Raw genomic sequence first — 24,405 nt, 5'->3', positions numbered from 1 at the left:
TGCCAAAACTATTGCATATTGATGTGCATGCACTATCTATATTTTATGTGTATAATTTGTGCCTAACTACCAACATGAACTTGGAATGCACTAGCAAATCAAAGATGATAATTCAATGACTTCAAGTGAACAGCAAAGTGTTGGCACACGTACGATACAGACTGTGCCTAGGCAATCTGCATTAACATTATAAACAAATACACAGTATAGTCTCGGGAAGCAATACATAATTAATATCTTCCACTGTTTCTTTAATGGGGATGATAATCGTGGGCAGACCCAAAAGTAAAATCAATACATTTTTTCACATTTCGTACTTTATTAGATAAGAGAAATATGTCATACATCAAATATAATGACATCATTTTCTAATGATAAACACAATAACTTTTTATCAGCTATAGAGAAATATGTCAAACTTCAAATATAATGACATTTTCTAATGATAAACACAGTAACTTTTATTGGCTATAGAGGGAAATAGCATTAAACAAATATTTTTAAAGTAAATATGAATTCTGAAACTTGAACCATTGATGAAATATGTACATCTTGTATGTTACCAACTTTTATATGTCAAAAAATATTAAATCAAGCATGCACTTCTTCACAAATTGTGAAATGTGTGCATGTACAAAGACTTAAAACAGTTACATGTCTTACAGATTCGGGATTCATGTTTACACCAAAAAGAAAGACAATAATAAATAAAATAAATGCATTCATGGATTACAGGGACCTCCAGCAACAGTGCCTGAAACCTGATGAAATGCAAAACATAGCCAATGTGTGATGGATGGACAGAAGGAGGTAAAGTTATATATCCCCACTACTGTCACGGTGGGCCATAAAATGCTATTAAAAGCTGAAGGTCTAATATTCAAAAATCTTTTGAACTTGACAGAATGCTGAATAACAAAGTTGCTGAATAACAAAACTTTCAATAAAAAAAAGTCTTGCTATGTTAATTTAAATTATCAAAAAAACATAGTCTTGCCAAATTAATTTAAATTATCACTAAAACATAGTCTTGCCATGTTAATTTAAATTATCAAAAAAACATAAGTCTTGCCAAATTAATTTAAATTATTACTAAAACATAGTCTTGCCAAGTTAATTTAAATTATCAAAAAAACATAGTCTTGCCAAGTTAATTTTGTTTTGGTTCAGATATTTTACCTTTTAACCTTTAAGTTAACTGCATTCTTTGCTAAAATTGTGACAAAATTTAGTTTGAATATGATCTTAACTGGAGACATTTTATGATTCCTGGGCAAGCAAATATCTGGAAGGTTTGCTTCACAATGTTTCACAATGTTATTGTCTCATTCTTTCAACAACTAACCAAAAGGTGTGGATCAGCTTAAAATACAGACTGCATATGAAGTATGTATCAGCTTAAACAATGATCTCTATAAAAAAAAATTCTATCGGTTTAAAACACTGACCTCTAGAAGTTGTTGGAAAAGTCCGATTATGGTCAATCTCTCAAGTAACAAATGGCTGGCATATGTACCATCATAATGTAATCAACCATTATGTAACCTCTTTGAAGCTTCCAGTACTATCCAGCTGCTGTTGGATACATTATTATCATGCAATAAATAATTTAGATTACATTATCATATTGCTTATGCAATTTTTTATCTTTACCTTTTTCAAACCTAACTTTTAATTTGCACTTTATAGCCAGTATTGTGCTGAAATGCCAATAAACCATATACATACTGCAACAAGGCACAGATGACAAAAACGAATTTAAAAAAGAACATTACATTCTATGAAGACTAGGTACAGGTACTATCTATTAACAAAGTGATAAAAACCAGAGATTATTTTGCTTTGCTGTTTCTTAACATTGTTTTCAAACATGCTTCAGAACTAGTAATCTCTGTCCACCCCATACAAGCCATATTTTACTTTGTGAAAGACAGGTACTGATTGGCAGCCAGTATTTGAAGCATAGGTCATGCATTAGTAATTACCTTTATTCAAGACAAGGTCTTGTTTAAAAGCACACAGTTTACTCATCTAATTCCTACATTCATTCACATGTACAATACACAATTAACTCGTTTCTGGTATCACATCACAAAATACAATCATTAAAATGGAAAGTTTATACTGATTAAACATATTTATTCCTAGTTTCGTCTGCACCATTCAGAAAAGGTCCGTCTATGTACGTTACAAAGTATGTAACATGGAAAGGTTTATGTAATCTTGAGCTAACACAAATCCTTATGTTAGTAAAGCATCAAATGGATGTCACAGTACAAAGGTGTAATCTCAATTGTGAAGTGTTACAATTTTAACACAAACAGCACTCAATAAAGAACTTCATGCACAACATTTCAAAGTGACTGAAGCATTAAAATACAGGTCACATAGACCTATTTTTGTAATATGTGTAATAATTATCAAGAAGCATCCCTTCACCAATTCATTATTTTTAGGAAGGATAGTATGCATGCAATATTCCAAAAACTCATTTGGTCATTAATAAACTCAAAGACTTAACCTAAGCTACTAACATGTGAATTGTAGGTCACAATGTGCCAATTTTCTTGTAAGAGTATAGTACTGAGATAAGAATCATTATTCTATCAATTTCCTGATTCTAGCATAAACAGTACCTGATAAATGAACAAATACAAAATTTAACCAAAGCCAGTGAAGCACACAATATGGGTTATAATGACCTACTTTTGCAAAAGAGTTGTACCCATCAAGAGGCATTCCTTTACCAAGTTTCATAAATTTAGACATAACTTTAAAAAAAAAAAGTTTTCACAAGCTAAATTCAAGTACCTAAACTATGAATTAAAATGTAAATGATGGTCAAAGGGACCTTATTTGTATAGGCATGGTGGTGAGAGATGTACACAATCGCCTAGCTCAATGATTCAAGCAAGAAGAGTTAAAACATGAAAATCTGATCAAAGTGTAAATGATAAGTCAATGTGACCTATGTTTGAGTTGAGGGTGTATTACATGTCAAGATGTATATCCTTAATGATTCCAAGTATAGCAATATGTATAGTGTGAAAAACACCTGAGCTGAATACAGAAACTTACCCAAGAATTTACAACTAACGGACATGTTTAAGGTTAGCTCCTTAACCAAGTGATAAGTATTACAAACCCCACCCTATACAGTTAGGCTGTACATTGGCATATGATTTTATCCATGTGGAATTTGACCTAGACACCAACAACAGTACAACAGCTCTCCTCCACTCCATTAAACAAGCTACAATGAGTGGGCCTGAGAATGCTCACATGACAAGCAGATACAACATATATCAGCCAATACCAAAATTTGGGTCAGTAAGACACTTTATGGTATTTAAAAAGTTGTATTATTTTTAGCAATTGTGGCCATAGTGGATGGCATATCAGGTTTTAAGCCAGAATGCTTTCTGTGAAATCTGGTAGACTGCTACAGACTGGTTTTTGAGCAGATTTCATTGAAAGGTTTCGCTACTTAGTAACAACAGCGATATTGAATTGTGGGTAAGGATCAGAAGTGCAAAGTTGAAATGTCTTCATGCCAGGATGCTTTCTGCCAAATTATTTCAAATTTTGCTGAGAACTTTTTGGAGTACAAGTTATTTGAAGGTTTTCCTGTTTTTAGTAACTGGCCTTATCTGATGACAAATTGGCAGCATTCTGTACCAACTTGAAACCCTTCATGCCAGAATGCTATCAAAATGGGTCGAGTGGGTTCAGTGGATTTTGCATAAGTCATTTAAAAGTGATTCCACTGGTGGCAACATCTGATGGCCAATTGTATAAAAAAAAGAGAAGTTAAAATGACTTTATCTAAGGATGGCTTCTCTAAAATTTAGTTAACTTTTATTCAGGGTTTCTGAGAAGAGTTCATTTGGAGGATTTTCTGTCTTGTGGCCATACTTGATGATCAATATGCATCATCTGTAAAAATGTTAAAAGCCTTAACACCAGAACACTGTCAGATTTGATCAAATTTTTGTTGAATGGGTTTCGAGAAATTTATAAGTTTTTCTTTTTCTAGTAATGGTGGCTACATGTGAAGGCAAATCAGTAACATTTGTAAAGAAGTTAAAGGCCTCCATGCTGGGATGCATTATGTCACATTTTGTCAACTATGTTTAGCCATTTTTGGCAATCTGTTGAAAGGCTTTTAGCAATGATGATGGATGGACAGCATTTGTATAGACCTGAAAGGTCTCCATCTGAATGCTTTCCACCAAACTTGGCTGAAATTTTACACCAAACTTGGCTGAAACTTTCCACCAAACTTGGCTGAAACTTCTCACCAAACTTGGCTGAAACTTTCCACCAAACTTGGCTGAAACTTCTCACCAAACTTGGCTGAAACTTCTCACCAAACATGGCTGAAACTTTCCACCAAACTTGGCTGAAACTTCTCACCAAACTTGGCTGAAACTTTCCACCAAAACTTGGCTGAAACTTTCCATCAAACGTGGCTGAAATTTTACACCAAACTTGGCCGAAACTTCTCACCAAACTTGGCTGAAACTTTCCACCAAAACTTGGCTGAAATTTTACACCAAACTTGGCTGACATTTTTTCTTTGATTTAAGAATTTGAAAATATAGGACACCATATGACACACACAAAGCTATACCATCAACTCACTTGATCTGACATCAAGTGAGTTCATATCATATGTTGAATATGGCAAGATATCAGTACCAAAAATACAGAAGAAAAGTTAGTCAATGAGGTATATTTAATTCACTTGATATAAGACTTTAACATGATAGAGTGGCTAATAGTCTAACATGATAGAGTGGCTAATAGTCTTTATAATTTTTTCCTAAACAAAGTTTTTCTTCAAGTTCATTTTATTTCAGAAAAAGGTGAGAATAATCCATGCCTGGAATATAAAGAAAGAAAAAAAATCCAAAACAAATGAACATTAAAATCAGTTTGATGTCATATTTGTTTTTTTAATATTCATGACCATTTTGCCTTTAATGACCTTTTAGTTTACAGAATATTTATGAGGCCCTAATTGTCTGCGGTAGGCATAGGTGACACATTTGTCCTGCACCTTTTTAAGTAAAAAAGAAACTTGAAGAACTATTCCTACATCTCTTCATGAATTAACATTTGACATACATCTTTGACATAGCTGTACAAAGTAATGAACACATGTATCTGTGAAAACAATCTCATAATGACCATAATTCTCTGGTCAAAACTTAATTAGCCACTTTGGCTTACTTTTACAAATTAATGTATTGAACAATAAGTGTGTAAATAATTAGCAAAAAGTTGGAATAATAAGCAAATATATGCATGATAGCAAAATGTTCTCTCTCACTGTATTACAAATATAAAATCTGAAAAATTAAGGAGCAATATGTCATGTGATGGCAGATCTGGGTCTGTGCATTAAGCACTTGGACCAGAGTTCTATGTAATTATATATGGTTAATGTACAATTATATTACCGATGTTCACTACTTGTTGTGCCATTTTATACACTTAAATGGTGTACTACAACAATCTATATATAAAAAAATAGCCGATCAGTTGGAATATCAGTAGGAATCTTAAAACCACGGCTTGCTTTTTTTGAAAGACATTATCTTAACTATTATATACCTTAAACAAAGTTCTATTTATTTGCATTAAACTATTAAACATTTTCTAATACTGCATGTAGGTAAGGTAACGTTGTTATTTTCTGCATGTGCCATTATCAATCATGTAGCACTGGTATAATCTTTGAGAAGAAAACACAACATAAGGAGAGGCTGACATCGGAGAAATTTGTCACGGAAAGCAACGTCAGCATCAAGATGGCCAATGTGGTTAGTAGCGAGGTGGTGGTTATTGACCTATTTAAAATCTGTTTCAATTTTGCTGACAAGAAAATGAAAAAGCCTCAAGAATTGTACATTGGTTGACAGTCTCCATGTAGGCACTACTAGGGCATGGTTCACTCTGGAGAATACTGACCAATGGGTCTCTATGGTCGCGGCACAAAAGTCTTGAACAAAACATACTGTGTGAATACAAAACAATGGGTCTCTATGGTCACTGCATGAAAGTCTTGAACAAAACATACTGTGCGAATGCAAACCAATGGGTCTCTATGGTCACGGCACAAAAGTCTTGAACTAAACATGCTGTGCGAATGCAAACCAATGGATCTCTATGGTCATGTTAACAAAGTCTTGAACAAAACATACTGTCTGAATGTAAACCAATTGGTCTCTATGGTCATGGCACAAAAGTCTTGAACTAAACATGCTGTGTGAATGCAAACCAATGGGTCTCTATGGTCACAGCACAAAAGTCTTGAACTAAACATACTGTCTGAATGCAAACCAATGGATATCTATGGTCACGGCACAAAAGTCTTGAACTAAACATGCTGTGTGAATGTAAACCAATGGGTCTCTATGGTCACAGCACAAAAGTCTTGAACTAAACATGCTGTGTGAATGCAAACCAATGCATCTCTATGGTCACGGCACAAAAGTCTTGAAATAAACATGCTGTGTGAATGTAAAACAATGGGTCTCTATGGTCACAGCATAAAAGTCTTGAACTAAACATACTGTGTGAATGCAAACCAATGGGTCTCTATGGTCACAGCATAAAAGTCTTGAACTAAACATACTGTGTGAATGCAAACCAATGGGTCTCTATGGTCACAGCATAAAAGTCTTGAACTAAACATGCTGTGTGAATGCAAACCAATGGGTCTCTATGGTCACGGCACAAAAGTCTTGAAATAAACATGCTGTGTGAATGTAAAACAATGGGTCTCTATGGTCACAGCATAAAAGTCTTGAACTAAACATACTGTGTGAATGCAAACCAATGGGTCTCTATGGTCACAGCATAAAAGTCTTGAACTAAACATGCTGTGTGAATGCAAACCAATGCATCTCTATGGTCACGGCACAAAAGTCTTGAAATAAACATGCTGTGTGAATGTAAAACAATGGGTCTCTATGGTCACAGCATAAAAGTCTTGAACTAAACATGCTGTGTGAATGCAAACCAATGGTCTTCTTGTCAGACTTGCCATAACATTTTATTTTGATCTTAGACCCAATAATCTAAAAGTTTATTTCTTACCCATATGTAGCCATCCAATAAGTATGAACAAGGAAATTTCTCTAGAACAAAAGTTTATGTACAAAACATATTTCTCCAAGTAACAATAGCCTTGACCTTTGACCTCTTCCTGACCTTAAGCTCTAGAACCAATGTTATTATGCAAAAACCACATTTCTTCTTTCAGTCACAACAAAATCAATAGTTTTTTGGTCCAATCCAAAATGTTAGCCATCTACAAACTTTGATGAATGTAAATGGTCAAAAAACTTAAATTTCTGTGCAGAACAAAGTTCATTTTCCATCAACAGTGACAATTTGACCTCAAATCAATACACTACTTTGTTACCACAAGTGCATCCCCAAAGTTTAGTACTGGTCTATAAAGTAGAACAAAAGGATATGTGTTTAAATCACTTTTCTTCCTTACACAAATTCAGTTTGTGACTACAACCTGTGAACTTTTTGACCCTTAAAGTCAGTAGACTTCTTCCTTATGTCAAGTGAAACTATCCACCATCTTTGACAAAATGAAAGTGCAAGCTGAAAGCTATTGTGAAGAAAAAAAAAAGAAGTTCACCAATTGACTGGACATAATTAAATATGCCAGAGATGCACATTTTGCAAGATCTTAAGGAGTTCATTTTTTACCCAAAACCATAGATACTACCTGAAAGAATAACTATATACTCAAATAATGGTAATGCAAGACTACTGAAAAGAAATGTACACGTCATAAAATATAAGTACTATTTTCACCACCATGAAAACTGTACTGGCAATACAGTATGACAGCTATATCATCATGAAAACTGTACTGGCAATACAGTATGACAGCTATATCACCATGAAAACTGTACTGGCAATACAGTATGACAGCTATATCACCATGAAAACTGTACTGGCAATACAGTATGACAGCTATATTATCATTACGAAACCTCATAAAGAAGCAAGTATGACTGGCATTCATTCGCTGAAAATTTAAGATGGCTGAGGTGTTGCAAATTCACTTGTATGAAGACAAAAAAAAACTGGATATTTAACAAATGTCTTCTTAAACAAAACAAGTAATCCTGATGAACATTTTTAAAGACCAAATTTAATACCTGATACATATTTGCTTGTATATAACAAACACCAATCTATGGAAAGCATAACTCAAGATCTGCCAGCACATGATTCAACACTATGACCAGGGTCTATATTATTTGGTCGACGTTTTGGATTTCAAATAAACAGCATAGATCTTTTCCATCCGACAGTCAATTCTACAACAGCAGGTCTGCCACTGCTGTTAGAGTGCATGAAAAAAAAAAGGTGATTCTCTCATTTGGAAGATTGCACTGATGATCATGGTTTATACAATCACACTAATGACTAAAATACTGAGAGAAAATAGCATAAAAATAATGAACAAAGCTAACTTATGCACCAAAATTCATTTTTCAAATCCTTGGAGCTTCAACAATGACAAGAAACAATTTAGTTAGCAAAAGAAAGCATAGAGGGTAGCATTTTATAAAAAGCCTGATCCCTTGACAATCTGTAACATGTGATAACAAGCTAACACGCACACCTCAAATATGCAAATCTTGTCTACCTATCTGGCTGGTTAGTAGTTACGGGTTTAATGCCATTTTTCAGCATATGATTGGCTATACATGGCAGCCAGTATATTTGGTGATGGAAGAATATGGGAAAACCACAGAAAGAAACAATGACTCACAGGAAGCTATTGGCAAGGTTTCTCACATACCCACACTGGCCAAACCCTAGACTCAAACCCACATAGACAGAGGTGAGATATTAGTGATCTGTAAAAGCAAGCACATTACACCACTTGGTCACAAGAGGCCCCCTACTATTTGGTACCCACTACCGTGATTTGCAAAACAAATCAGGTTCCCAATTTCATTAAAAAACATGTCCAAGATGCTTTCTTAATGATTTTTCTTTTATTTGTATCTTTGTTCTATACTTACTACATGTTACACATCACACCTTGCACAAGCATACATACAATATTAGTGTACACAGAACATTTTATGCCAGCACTCATTTCACTCACAAATTTATGAACAAGTGTGAATAATTTCCATGTTTTGTGAGTTCATTATTCAACGAATTTCATAAAGCTCATACAATTTTTTGTAGGGAACCAATTTTTATGGGACCGCTCCAGTGGCTTAGTGGTTAGAGTGTCTGCCTCGGAAGCGGGAGGCCGTGGGTTTGAACCCTGGCCGAGTCATATCAAAGACTTACAAAAATGGTACAAACAGCTGCCTTGCTTGGCGCTCAGCATTAAGAGGCTAGTGTTAGGACTGGTTGGCCTGGTGTCAGGATAATGTGACTGGGTGGAACATCATGCTACGTGTCTGTGGAACGATGCCCCAGTGCTAGACATCACTATAAACTGCCACACTGCAAACATCGTAGCAATATGACTGAAAAATTCTTAAAAACTACGTTAAAAATCCTAATCACACACCCCCAATTTTTATGGAATTCATAGTTTCTACAGCAACCCCAGTCTATTGCTGATGATATTATTTACCTGGAAAGCTGACAAAAATTGATACCTCGTTTAGAATTTTCTTTCCAACATCAATATTTGTCATCAGATTGAACCTAGTTTACAAATTCTAAAAGCTATTAAAATTCTCTGTAAAGGAAATGTTTTCTTTTATTTACTGAATGCTTTATTAATGTAATTATTACTTTTTAATCGTCAAAAGAAATGGATTTTATGCATTGCTGGAGATAAACTATAATGATGCTGCATTAGCATTATATCTCTTTGTTGTTATAAAATCCGGGTTGTTAAAACTTTGTGAATATTCATGAAATTTTTCAGCCCAATCAGAGTAGATATAACCAATTAAGTCAGTGGTTGGAATATGTTCGTATGATATTCCTACACAATGAAATAATTCCTTTGATGCAAAATCTGACCAAAAACTTCACAAGTTTAAATCCTGTGTCAACATTGTATGTCATATTTTAATTTTCTAGCAGGCTGACAACAATGAAAAATCTTGAAGAATTTATGTTCCAAAACTAAACTTGTCAATCATTTCATACAAATAGGTGTACCTAAAGAACATGAATCAATGATTGTAGTGTCTTGCAGTTCTGACAGTATAAATACAAAAGTGAACATGCAGAGCACATATTTTCATATACTAAATTGGCCCAAGTTATTGACATTGTAAATATCTGAACAGAAAAATGCATGTCTTAAAATAAAATCATTTTCATTGTTTTTTGTTGTAATATTGTAAAATGGGCATTTTCTCACGAAATACTGATAAAATTGCTAATATTCTTTCATTGGCAATTTTCAGACATAAGCAAATCATTAGGCCTGTATTTTGAAGAGTGTTGCGAATTAATTTGAAGCAAACTATGAAAGATTAATTTTTAAAACTAAATAAATAAAGGATGACAAAGCAACACGTGTTACGTTCAAGGCACTATGTATAATGGAAGCATACTTTCGGTGGTCATGTAGGGTAGACAAACAAACTGTTGAAAAGCAGTTTATTCTGACAAACAAGTTTATTACCGACTGACTGATCAACAATGGGTCATCCAAGAATTTTCTGAAATTGAAAGCAGCATGATAAATTTAAATATGCAAGACCTGTGCTGGAATATGAAAGAAATGGATGTGGGTAGATCATGCTTTTATATGTGCTTACATGTTTTTGTCAGTCATTCTTCATTTGTTGGCTTTTATTTTGAAGAAGAAAAAAAAGGAATTAGTAAAATTGTTTAACATCACAATTTGTTTGAAATAATTTCTTACAACATTATTCCAATGACATTTATTTAGAAACATTACATGATTGTTGTTTTTGAAGTTATTTTACATACATGTGAGCTACTGTTAAGGTCATATATGTGTATTCAATTAAATGACATACAAGTTATGAAAATATTTTCTATGCATTTTATTTATAAATTAGAATATTAAAGTCCGACAACAGATTTAATGAGACAAATGAATTCAGCAGGAAATATGCCATCTGTATGCCAAATTTCATTACAATATCTCCGCTACAAAAAATAGGTACAATATTTTTATTGAAAGAACATTTTACTTTGGCTATGTTATTGCCACAGAATCTGAATACATTTATATAAGAAAATAATTCCAGAAATTTGTGAATATTTTACAACCTGAAAGCACATAACCTTTTGTGTAGTACATCAGTTTTGAAAAACTAAACTCTTTGGAAAGCACATAACCAGGTCTTCATGATGAAATCAACTGTTTGCAGTTTTTTTCAATATTAGAAAAATGACTGGGGTTGCTAGTTTCTATATGACATTAAAGCTCCAAATTGTCAACCTGTTATAATGTACTTTTTCATTATTTCATGACTTAACACACTGTAATAAAATGAGTTTTGGCACATACCTCTAAATAATGCTAACTCACTTATAACACGGGTCACTCTTATGGCTTCCATGAATAGCAAGATAATGAGGGTGCCATGTATTACATTCTATACATCATGCTCCCCTAATCAAGTGTGATTTACAAAGCAAAAGAGACAGATTTTAAAAAAATGAAATATTAATGCTCTTTCTTTTCTTTACGTTGGAAAGGCAAGAATGTGGAAATCTTTTTGAAACTGGGACAGGGATGGACACATCTATTTCAAAAATATTTGTCCTGGTTTGAAACTTGGACAAAGTTGTACAAATAAATTTTAAAGGTATTTGTCCCCGTTTAAAATGTGGACAGGGGTGGAAATGTTGTTCCAAAGATACTGATGACAACAATTTTCTATTTAATTTTACTTTTCCAAAACCTTATAGTGCTATTTATATTGGTCACATAAGTGAGCTTATCCAGTGGACAAGTTGATTTTTCAAGTCCTTGACGGACCATTCAGTCTCAGACAACTCCATTCGCTACACCAGAACAAAGCATACAGAAAAGCAAAAAATCCTTACAAACATTTGAAAATGTGTGCAAATATATGAATTTCCAAAATATAAACCTGCCTAAGTAACTTTAAGAAAAGCCACCCTGACTTCAATTTTGGTCATCTCCGTCTATGCAATATGCCCATCATACGTATAGGGGCAAAAAATGTGACACTTTCATAATTGGTCCAATTTACAATGTCATTTTGATTTGTATTGTAAGTAGTGTTAGTTGGGCAGGCTTAATTTATAAATGATGTATCAGCAAAAATATGTAATATACATGAAATTAGGTTATCGTTTACAAAAAATCAGATTTTCACTGAAAATCACCAATGAAAAATAGATATACTATATGGCAAAACTGTGAATAATATTATGTTACATGAAAACCATTTAAACACAAAACTGGAACCAGTCCAGTTTTTGATGCAAGAAAATGTTTTTAAAAAAAAAAAAAACATCACTTAAAGTTTACATTTTTAAAAGCTCAGGGGTACATGGTCATATGATATCTCAGTAAACATATAAGTGTAGACTCTTCTGTAATAAGTCGTATTAAACATCAACCACAAACAATCAGATAAAATATAAGATACATATCCATACACACTTTATCTTAAACCTATCATGTTTTAAGAGTTTAGTATCAAAAGCATAAATTCATGTGCACATTTTTTTTGAGACATACATTTTATGTACAAAAATATTTTTTTTTTTCAAAAGAAGAGCCAATTCACTGTAGTAAATGTTTGTTTACATATCACCATTCAATTTGTGAAATTAAATTGGGACCTTATGATTACATTTTCTTTCTACTAAGTTTGTATGAGGTAAAGAAAGGTCTAATTTGGCTGCCAAACTATTTGTGTTGTCTTAAACTATCTTCTGAAATGCCTTGTGGATGTAAAACAGGCCTGATGCACTATCCTGCATTCATAAAATGGAACTAAATGAGACAGGAACCATAGTTGCTCAGTGGTTGGCATGTTGGACTCCTGACTGACAGAGTGCAGGTTCGAATCCTACCATTTGATCAGCCTGGATTGGCTACCATAGTGTGTACTTGGGTAAGCAACCATTCGGCAAATGCCTTGACACAAAATAACCTACATATGTTGTTGTACCATAAAATACCAATTTAAAACCAAACTATCTCTTGACAGTAACAACAAATTTTGACAACTTTATCAGAATATGATGCTAAATGCTGAGGCAGAGAAAGATTACTTTTATAAATATTTAACAATGACACTAAATACTGATGATTCCCTTGTGCATAGAATTTCCTTCCCAAGCTTAACAGAGGTTTTACACAACCACCTGCCATGTTTTCAATAAAAAGATTATGTAAGGGGATACAACATCAAATGATCCTAAACCATTATTTATTCTTTATGAAAAGAGTTGTTTTGATAATAATTTTGTTGAAAATAACCAAGGTAGTCAAAAATTTCTTGCATGAGAAAATACATATGCAAGTAGGAAAACTGACAAATCTATCAATTTCTTTACCTATTGTACTGTTTTTCTACCTTTCTTATATGGAAACTGATTTAAGAACTGGACTGGCTGAAACATATCTTTACAATACCTATCACATGTAATAGGAAAGCATATGTTTCTGTACAAGAATAGCATACAAGATTCATAATGCATATAACATGGGAAACAATTGTTAGTATTATCTGAACATTTTTCTTTCACTGCCAAGTTGTTGTTATGGGTCTGATGCTATTTTTCAGCACATGATACAAGGTAGCTTTCTGCCAAGTTAGAAATTTAAAATCATCATATTCAAAGCAAAAACAGAAAGTAAAAGTTCTGAAATGCAATAAATGTTGCAGTGATAATTGAATACTGACAAACATTTGACAGGAAGATGACAAGTGCATACAATTTTACACACAGGATCTGATGTTTGTGTGCAAATGGTTTGAAAACTTTTTTAATATGCACATTTTATGCCACTGGCTGTTTTAAGTGTATTATTTGTCATAAAATTAATGTGAATGGAACAAAAGTCTATGATTCTACTGATCATGTAAAGTCTGGGACTTTGAATTAGTTCATGACATTGCTAAGTGTTACATCATAGTGTGGAAAACCATGTTCACAGTATCTCAAAGCATATATCAAGGTGACTGACACATGATAAATGCTATTTGTAAACCTACAGAAGGCCGATTTGACAACTTGAGTTGAACCTAAATGCTAATCATTTTTTTATTTATTATTATTATAATTTCAATCACTATGTGCCCAGAATGGCAGGTTCTGTCATTTCCCCTTGAAATCTACACAGGTGGGCCATTTGCATACAGGAGAGTAAGACAGAATAATTTTATGTTAACAAGCAGGCCATTTCCAAGTACACAATCAAAGCAATGCTGAAGACTTAAAGCAGAACCTTAACAAATCACTGACTTGAGGACCATCCCGCAGACAACAAAATAGTGACAGCTCTGTCTCACTTTCTATTAATGAGGGCTCAAAAAAATACGTACAAGTTATTTCATTACCTTAAGTTCAATGATCCAATTAAAGTTTTGAATGATCAATTTATGCTCCACACAAGACATGTAATCCTGATGTTTTATCCATTCCCTCTTTCATACAAATGACAGGAATCTAAAGAATATTGAGAAGCAGTTTGGTAATGTAATAAAATAAAACTTTTTTGTAATTCTTCCATGATTCGTTCGATCTAAAACTGGTTTGAAAAAATTACATTACTGAGGGAAAAGCAAAGGATAACTGTAAATTCTGACAAGTTCATAACCCTTTCCATTAAGATGAGAATCCTTATGAAACAAAGCTGTGTAAAAAAACATTCCAGACAAAATCTGAAATCAATACACCCTGGACTACACAACATTTGAGAGAGAGAGAGAGAGAGAGAGAGAAACAGCTGCACAAGATAAGAGTATAACAATTCTGAAACATTAAATAAAAGCACCTTTTCTTTAGTTCCAGAATCACATTTCAAACAATGACCCTTCTAAGTCAACAATCCTCAAGCACATTAGGACACAACAGCAATCTCCAAAAGAATTAACATTATAACTTATCTGTTATAAGTAAATTCTAGGAATTAAATGTTCTCCCAATCACATTTCACTAAAGTTGTGACAATGGTGTTAGAGTAAAAATAAATTAAGGTACATTTCTAAAGGAAGACACTACTGATGACAGAGAAGACTGACAGCTCACTCAAGTCTCATTCAACATTAAGCTGAATACAAAATGTGGGATCAATATTCAGAGGCCATAACTCCACTAAATGATGACACAGGAAGCTGATAATCCACTTCAACTGAATTCATATGAATATGGATCTTCATGTAACATTTTCTTTAAATCGAAACAATAATCACTGAGGGATTTATTGTGTGAAAACTTAAATGTGGAGTTCACCAATCTAGGGCACAAATGTGGTAAATGATGCTGACTGAATGCTGAAGGATCAAATTAAGCTATGGTGTCAAGAACATAAAGTTGTACAGCAATCAGCTTTTATAAAGAGAGGAAAGCTGGTCATTCAAACAGTAAGTATGGGAGCCCTAACTCATTCAAAGAATGCAGCTGTGTGCTAAACATGTACCTAAGCAACAATGACAATCAAATCTGCTGAGGTCCCAACAATATTAAGCTGCCTACTAAATTTGTTTAAAATCCAATAAGGGAATTAGTGATGTGCAGAAACAAAAGTGGCTTTGTCTGATAATCAGTCTGTAACTCTGCTAAATGATGCAGAATGCTGACAAATGAACTGAGCTGAGGTCTCATCATAATCAGATATTGTGTGAATTCCAATTAAAATTAATGGAGCTGTTGCACAGAAATGAAAGAAAAAGTGTTGACAACTAGGAGTCTACAATCTGTTCAATAATGATCAGACTGCTGAAAATCACCCCCCCCAAATCAATATCCAATCATCATCAATATGTCGACCAAACTTGGCTAAAATCCAATTATGATCAAAGGTGTTGTGTAGAAATAAAAGTGGGAAAGTGTCAACCAGGGGATATAACTCTGTTAAATGAAGATACAGATTGCTGACAAACCCTCTGCCGAGGTCTCATCAATATCAAGCGGCACAAGAAATCTGCATAAAATCTAGCAATAATTAAGGAAGTTTTTAGGCAGAAACAAAAGTGGCTAGTCTTGCAATAAATGGCCACAACTCAGCTAAACAATGCCAAATGCTGACCATCAAACTCATTCAAAATCTCACAAAAAATCAAGCTGCATACTGCATTTAGTTAAAATCCAATAATAATTAAGGAATGTACTGTGCAGAAATAAAGTGGGTGGATATTGACTATCAAGCAGATTGCTAAAGAAAGATGCTAGATGCTGACAGTTTTGAGCTCAGTCTTATTAATACCAAGTGGCACACCAAATTTGGATGAATCAAATACCAATTACAAGAGTTACTGTCTGGATATTAAAGTTAATGGGTCTAACAATCATGGACTACAGCTCAGCCAAACAATGACACAGAATGCTGCCAATCAAACTCAACCAAAGTTTCATTACTACTTATCTACATTACCAAATCTGGCTTAGATCTAATAATTAACAGAATTATTGTGCTGAAACAATTTGTGACAAATGGACTGACTGATGGACAGGTACAATTTAATGTCCCCCTTTTCTATGAAAAGCAAGGGACAAAAAAATGTTTCTTTCACTGTGAAAGAATTTACTACTGATCCAGCATCTGCATTACTTCTATTGTTTAACAAAGGTCTCAAGTATTTCTTCAGCCATTCGTATATTATTATGGGACACTCGAAGAGCCTCGTAAACTTTCATTCTATTGTAGCCTTTCCCTACTAATTCCTCAATGTAGTCTTCATTAAGACTATCATAAGCACTGTTTTCCTTGTTGGAATCTTGGCTCTCTCGTAACTTTTCTCTTCGAACTGGCAGTGGGATATCACCAGACTCCTTCTGTTCTGTTAATTTTCTTGAAATAAAAGATAAAAAGACAATCAGTATTGATATTGTTATTGCTCATTTAAATATCTAATGAACAGTATAAAACTATATTTTTATGTTACCTCCATTACATAACAAGTTCAAGATGCTTATTAAATGTACTCTCAAAAGCTCAGATGTCAGAATATTATTTTGATATCAGTTATCCTCATGAAGATCTTCTCAGTAAGGCAGCTGTTATTTTTCTGTAAGTCAGAACAATTTTCAGAGAGGTGGAAACAAAATATCATGATCAGCTTATGTTAGTGACAGTGATCATCACTCCCAATATGAGTACTACACAAACCAACACATGATGTCCAATAAAAGCAACAATCCCCTTTCCTGCTTTTTCCCCCAAGCAGTACTGAATAGTCTTTTTATATACAAGTACAGATGTTTGGGCCTTTAAAATTACTTTTAATTTCTTGACTAGAGGAGCCAGGTGAAATCACATGGGTTAGCAAGTCTGTCAGCATATTCAGGTCTTATTACAGGTGAAATCACATGGGCTAGCAAGTCTGTCAGTACATTTAGGTCTTATTACAGGTAAAATCACACGAGTTAGCAAGTCTGTCAGCATATTTAGGTCTTATTACAGGTGAAATCACAAGGGCTAGCAAGTCTGTCAGCATATTCAGGTCTTATTACAGGTGAAATCACATGAGTTAGCAAGTCTTTCAGAATATTTAGGTCTTATTACAGGTGAAATCACATGAGTTAGCAAGTCTGTCAGCATATTTAGGTCTTATTATAGGTGAAATCACATGGGCTAGCAAGTCTGTCAGCATATTCAGGTCTTATTGCAGGTGAAATCACGTGTGCTAGCAAGTCTTTCAGCATATTTAGGTCTTATTATAGGTGAAATCACAAGAGTTAGCAAGTCTTTCAGCATATTTAGGTCTTATTACAGGTGAAATCACATGAGTTAGCAAGTCTGTCAGTACATTTAGGTCTTATTACAGGTGAAATCACACAAGTTAGCAAGTCTGTCAGCATATCTGGGTCTTATTACAGGTGAAATCACATGAGTTAGCAAGTCTGTCAGCATATCTGGGTCTTATTACAGGTGAAATCACACGAGTTAGCAGGTCTGTCTGCATATTTAGGTCTTATTACAGGTGAAATAACACGAGTTAGCAGGTCTGTCTGCATATTTAGGTCTTATTACAGGTGAAATCACATGAGTTAGCAAGTCTGTCAGCATATCTGGGTCTTATTACAGGTGAAATCACATGAGTTAGTAGGTCTGTCTGCATATTTAGGTCTTATTACAGGTGAAATCACATGAGTTAGCAAGTCTGTCAGCATATCTGGGTCTTATTACAGGTGAAATCACACGAGTTAGCAGGTCTGTCTGCATATTTAGGTCTTATTACAGGTGAAATCACATGAGTTAGCAAGTCTTTCAGTACATTTAGGTCTTATTACAGGTGAAATCACATGGGTTAGCAAGTCTGTCAGCATATTTAGGTCTTATTACAGGTGAAATCACATGAGTTAGCAAGTCTGTCTGCATACTGATGTCTTATGAGGCAAAATATAAAGTGTTTCTGATCAGCCAACTGTCCCAGATCTTTGGTGCTGACCCTAGCACTATCCACCGGTTAAAAAAATAAATCCAAAATTGATTTGTGCATCTGAGCCAATTTTGCCCAGTTTTTGTTAAGTACTTAGTACATTTTATAAACTTATCATTATTACATATATATATATATATATATATAATGTTTAAAAAAATACCTGCCTACCCTAAAATTTTAAAACCAGTGCATTAAGAAACACATTATTTTGGGTCCTAGAGGTGAAGGGTTTGCAGGTCTGTCAGCATACTGAGGTCTTAGAGGTGAAATCGCTGGGCTGGCAGGTCTATTAGCATAATGAGGTCTTATTAGAGGTGAAATCACTGGGTTATCAGGTCTGTCAGCATAAAGAGGTCTTATTAGAGGTCAAATCATGTTAGCAGGTCCATCAGCATAGTGAGGTATTATCAGAAGTGGAATCACATCGGTTAGCAGGTTTGTCAGCATACTGAAGTCTTATCAGAGGTGAAATCATAAGTGTTATCTATTCTGTCAGCATACAGCCTTATCAGATGTGAAATCACATGGGTTAGCATGTCAGTCTGCATACTGAGGTATTATTACAGGTGAAATCACATGGGTTAGCACAGGGGTGGGCAAACTACAGCCCACCAATGGTTTTCATGCGGCCTAGGAACAAGTCATCATTCGCACTGACTCTGTTTATGTTACTCTGTTTATCAAATAAATGTATTTCTTTTGAAGTTTAAGTTTTCAAATATTAACAACATATTAACAACTGAAAATTAATTATGATGTTATTTAGAAAAACCTTTTGTTTTTGCTATTTCAAATATTAATTATTTTACTTAATGAACTATGCAGCCCGCGACACGGTGTAAATTTGTGCATGTGTCACTTGCACTGGAAAGTTTGCCAACCTCTGGGTTAGCAGGTCTGTCAGCATACTGATGTCTATTACAGATTTAGTCACAAAGATTAACAGGTCTGTCAGCATACTGAGGTCTTATTGCAGGTGAAATGAGATGGGTTTGAAGTCCTGTCAACAAGCTGAGGTCTCATTAGAGGTGAAATTACATGTATTAGCAGATCTATCAGCATAGTGAAGTCTTATTAGAAGTGAAATCACATGGGTTAGCAGGTATGCCAGCATATTCAGATCTTATTAGAGGTGAAATCTCATTAGTTAGCAGGTCTGTCAGCAAAAAGGTCTTTATTGAGGTGAAATTGCAAAAGTTAGCAGGTTTGTCAGCATACTGAGGTCTTATTTGAGGTGACATAACAAGGGTTAGCAGGTCTGTCAGCATACTGAGTGATGTCTTATTAGAGATGAAATCACAAAGGATAGCGGGTCTGTGGGCATACTGAGGTCTTATAAGAGGTTAAATACAAGGAATAAATGGGTTTATCAGCATATTCAGGTCTTATAAGAGGTTTATCAGCATACTGAGGTTTTATTAGAGGTGAAATCATAAGTTTTAGCATGTCCATCAGCATAATGACATCTTATTCGAGGTGAAAGACTCAAAGACCACTGACTTTAGACAGTAATTCTTGCAACAGATGGAACTAATGATCAATCCTGGACCAATGAGGTGCATTGTGTGTATGAAATATGTAGATAGCAGTAAGCAATGCAGTAAGACAAATATAACCACACAATATTTCATCAAAACTGTGAGAACTTAGCAATGCTATACTTGCAATGGGAAACCTACACATGCAATCTATTTTTGTGTGTCAAAAGATCAAAACCTGAGGTAGATTTGTGGCATTTGTGTGGAAAAGTCTTTTTCTCTTTGGGTCTATGAAATACAAGTGCATTTTCATTGTTATCATATACTATGTGAATAAAAAATAAGCAAAGCTCAGAAAATTTGTAAGAAGATGAAAAGAGGAATTTTATAAGGAAAGTAAAGTCTGATAGTTTCCACGTGTTCCATCTTATAATGGGGACTTTTGCAAATAAGAATAGGATCATTTTTTCTGATACATCAAATCTCTCTACCAATTAATCACTAAAAAAATAAATTAATGGCATTTTCTTACAATGCTGATGGCTGGATCATAAAATAAATTTTACAAAAACAAATACAGCCAAACCTGTGTAAAACGTCCACTCATGGAGCAATAAAAAAGTGGTCTTGGATGACCTGGCGATCTTAACATACATGTATATGTTAGGGGTGAAATGGTATGCCTGTGCCAGGTACCTACTGAAATGCACAACCTACAGTACAATACTAACTGATACACACTAACTGATGCATTAAAAATTATCGATGCACAAATCATTTCACCCCTAGTACATGTATTAAGTACAAATGGCAACCCCTATCAAAATTAAGTAGTAATTTCCTCTTTATCAAACAGAATAAAGATTAACATAGGATTATTTTCAATTTGTGCTTTGGGCTATACATGGTAATACAGATGTGTTCTAAAGGGTTAAATGGCACATCTACAGAATCCTATCTATACAATGACAAGCAAAATGAAAGGAAGCAATGATAGCAAAATCAAACATTCTGGAAAAAGTTTCCTGAATGAAAACCATTCCATTCCAGGAAATGTAAACATCCATATTCCAATTTCAACAAACAAAATCCACTGTAATGTTGAAACTGTAGATTCTACACTTGTAAAACAGCATCCTTACAGAATGAATCCTCAAAAGCACGAATGTTTGAAAAAGAAAATTAAATATTTCTTGGAGAATGATTTTACTGAAGCAAGCAAAAGTAACTGAAGTTCAAGAGAAAATAAAAAGATTTTGGATTCCCCCCCACCCCCCCCAGGAATAAAGCCAATGATTTCCTTTAGGGGACTGAAACTTTATTCTCCAAAACAAATTTCCACTAATTAAAGATAAACCCATTTTGTTTAAATGCTGAGTGTTGAAACCATCTCTGATAATATTTAAGCAATAACAATATTTTCAAATTTAAATGCTCTTGTGGCCATCTATTCCAGTGTAGAAATGACAATATTTTCAATCTCATGTGGCCATATATTCCAGTGTAGAAATGACAATATTTTCAATCTCTTGTGGTCATATATTCCAGTGTAGAAATGACAATATTTTCAATCTCTTGTGGCCATATATTCCAGTGTAGAAATGACAATATTTTCAATCTCTTGTGGCCATATATTTCAGTGTAGAAATAACAACATTTTCAATCTCTTGTGGCCATATATTCCAGTGTAGAAATAACAATATTTTCAATCTCTTGTGGTCATATATTCCAGTGTAGAAATAACAATATTTTCAATCTCTTGTGGCCATATATTCCAGTGTAGAAATGACAATATTTTCAATCTCTTGTGGCCATATATTTCAGTGTAGAAATAACAACATTTTCAATCTCTTGTGGCCATATATTCCAGTGTAGAAATAACAATATTTTCAATCTCTTGTGGTCATATATTCCAGTGTAGAAATAACAATATTTTCAATCTCTTGTGGCCATCTATTCCAGTGTAGAAATAACAATATTTTCAATCTCTTGTGGCCATCTATTCCAGTGTAGAAATAACAATATTTTCAATCTATCAACAGTTCCTACCATATTAGATGTAAGACGGCACCATTTACATTTATGACCAACTAGATATCATTAAGTCTTTTGGTGGAAAACCTACGTTTAAAAAGGTATCAATACATGGTGAAGTTGGAATAACAAGATTTTCAAATGGCTGCCATGGTGGATATGTTAGATTGGGACCATTTTCATTTAGGTCTTACTGGATACCATCACAAGTCTTGGCATGAAAATCCCATATGAACATGACTTTCTGTTTAGGAGTTAGCAATAATACAATTTTCAAGATGGACACTGTTTGTGGTCATATAAGATGCCAGAGCAACTCCACTGTCATTTAGCCAAACCAGAAATTATAAGAGTTTACAAATGTCATGTCAATATGACTTTCTATTCACTTGGAGATACATTAACAAGATCTTCAGGGTGGCAGTAGTAATGATGTTATTGGAATATTCAAGAAGCACCATTTTCATTCAGGAACAATTACACATCATTTTAAGTCTTACAGCATAATGCTCCATGTCAGCACAATTTTCTGTTCATTAGGAGTAAGGATAAAAAAAAAATTCAATTAGGTGTCCAAGTGGCAACATTTTCATGTAGGACCAACCAGACCATGGAATGAACATGCATGTATAGTTGTATGACTATCATTGAAGTAGTTTAGAAGGAGTAATGATGACTAACTTATGGTAATTGATGAACAGACATCCCCATATCTATAGACTGACAGACATCCCCATATCTGTGCAATGACATCCCCATATCTATGGACTGACAGGCATCCTCATACCTATGCAATGACATCCCCATATCCATGGACTGACAGACATAATGTCAGCCATATCTCACCATATTGCACATCAGAGGGATAAAAATCTTTTTCCAACTCGACTTTAATAGCCCTTTTATTGGTAGATCAATGGACAAAAACATAAAAGTTATTGAAAACTGAAAAACTGCTAACAGCTAAAGGAACAGCTTGTCTACTTGTCTACTGTATGCATAATGTTTATCTGAGATAGCATGAATGATTTCGTACAAGTCTTATGTGTATCAATTGTCAAGGTTGGCTCGAAAAGATGGGGGTTGGGTGGGGGTTTCTGAAACATCATTCCGGGATGCATGTCTCAGCAAACAGTTATCTTTAACAACATGCTGGAGAGTGAATTTGGCCAAGGCTATAGCGAGGAACATATAAGAGGAATATCTGATCTATCTTCACCTCTAGTTCACTGTTGCTTTCATGACATGACCTTTAATAAGCATGTTTATAACAACTGTTTTCAAGTGGCACATCTGATTCCAGTATAATAAATGCCAAAAGTACAAAACCACAACCCTCAAGACAACTGCAATCAGATAATTACTGTATATTGTATACACTTGTATAAATGTATCCAATCACAAACTGCATCAACATTGATCTACCATTGCATAATGCACTGGCAGATCTGGGTATATGCAGTTTTTTTTAGGAGTAACCAGTAGAACAAACAACATGGACCCTGATCTGTCAATGCATTATTATGCCATGGCAGATCAGGGTCTATGTTGTTTGCAGTTGGACCTTACTCATATGCAAGTATATAGGGTATGAACAAAACTGCCAGACCATTAGACTTTTTCTACACTCCAACTTTATTTACTTTACATCTATTGCACAGTTGGTTCCAAGAACAATGACTCAGATGCTGTGTGTGTGTTATTTGGATTTTTAATGTAGCTTTAACAATTTTTCAGTCATATCGCTACGATGTCTGCAGTGTGGCAGTTTATAGTGATGTCAAGCACTGGGGCATCATGCTGCAGACATGTAACATGATGTACCACCCAGTCACATTATCCTGACACTAGGCCGACCAGTCCTAACGCTAACCTCTTAATGCTGAACGCCAAGCGAGGCAGCTGTTAGTACCATTTTTGTAAGTTTTTGGTATGACTCGGACGTGGAATGAACCCACAACCTCCCGCATCCAAGGCGGGACTCAGATGCTAACATTTTGTAGACACAGAGGAACCTAGAGAATATAAAGTGTACACATATCATTAATACTGCACATAAGCTGGATCCAATTATAAAAAACAGACCCTGATATGCCATTGTATAATATGCCAGCAGATCAGGGTCTGTGTTGGTTGTTCTACTGATTACACATAACAAACTGCATAGACCCAGATCTGCTGGCACACTATGTAAGGGTAGATTTGGGTCTGTGCTGGTTGTTCTACTGATTACTCCTAACAAACTGCACAGACTCAGATCTGCAGGTGCATTATGAGATGGTAGATCTGGGTCTGTG

The 24,405-nt window shown here is 34.4% G+C and overlaps 1 protein-coding gene across 6 annotated transcripts in view; it reads right to left on the bottom strand.

The window, feature by feature from the left end:
• Positions 1 to 299: 299 nt before the first annotated feature.
• The window catches only part of LOC149793753 (E3 ubiquitin-protein ligase CBL-B-like), a 149,843-nt gene continuing 125,737 nt past the window's right edge, over positions 300 to 24,405 (bottom strand). For all 6 annotated transcript variants that reach the window (XM_089967730.1, XM_089967731.1, XM_089967734.1 and 3 more), the window contains one exon: positions 300 to 17,002. In XM_089967730.1, the coding sequence (XP_089823856.1) occupies positions 16,765 to 17,002 (238 nt within the window). In that variant the 3' untranslated portion in view covers positions 300 to 16,764. The remainder of the gene's footprint in view (positions 17,003 to 24,405) is intronic.

The sequence above is a fragment of the Sinohyriopsis cumingii genome, chromosome 8 (assembly GCF_028554795.1).
Source record: "Sinohyriopsis cumingii isolate HCF-2022 chromosome 8, ASM2855479v2, whole genome shotgun sequence".
Taxonomy (NCBI): Eukaryota; Metazoa; Mollusca; class Bivalvia; order Unionida; family Unionidae; genus Sinohyriopsis; species Sinohyriopsis cumingii.
Note: the sequence above shows the minus strand (reverse complement) of the source record. Positions and strands in the feature narration are given on the sequence as shown.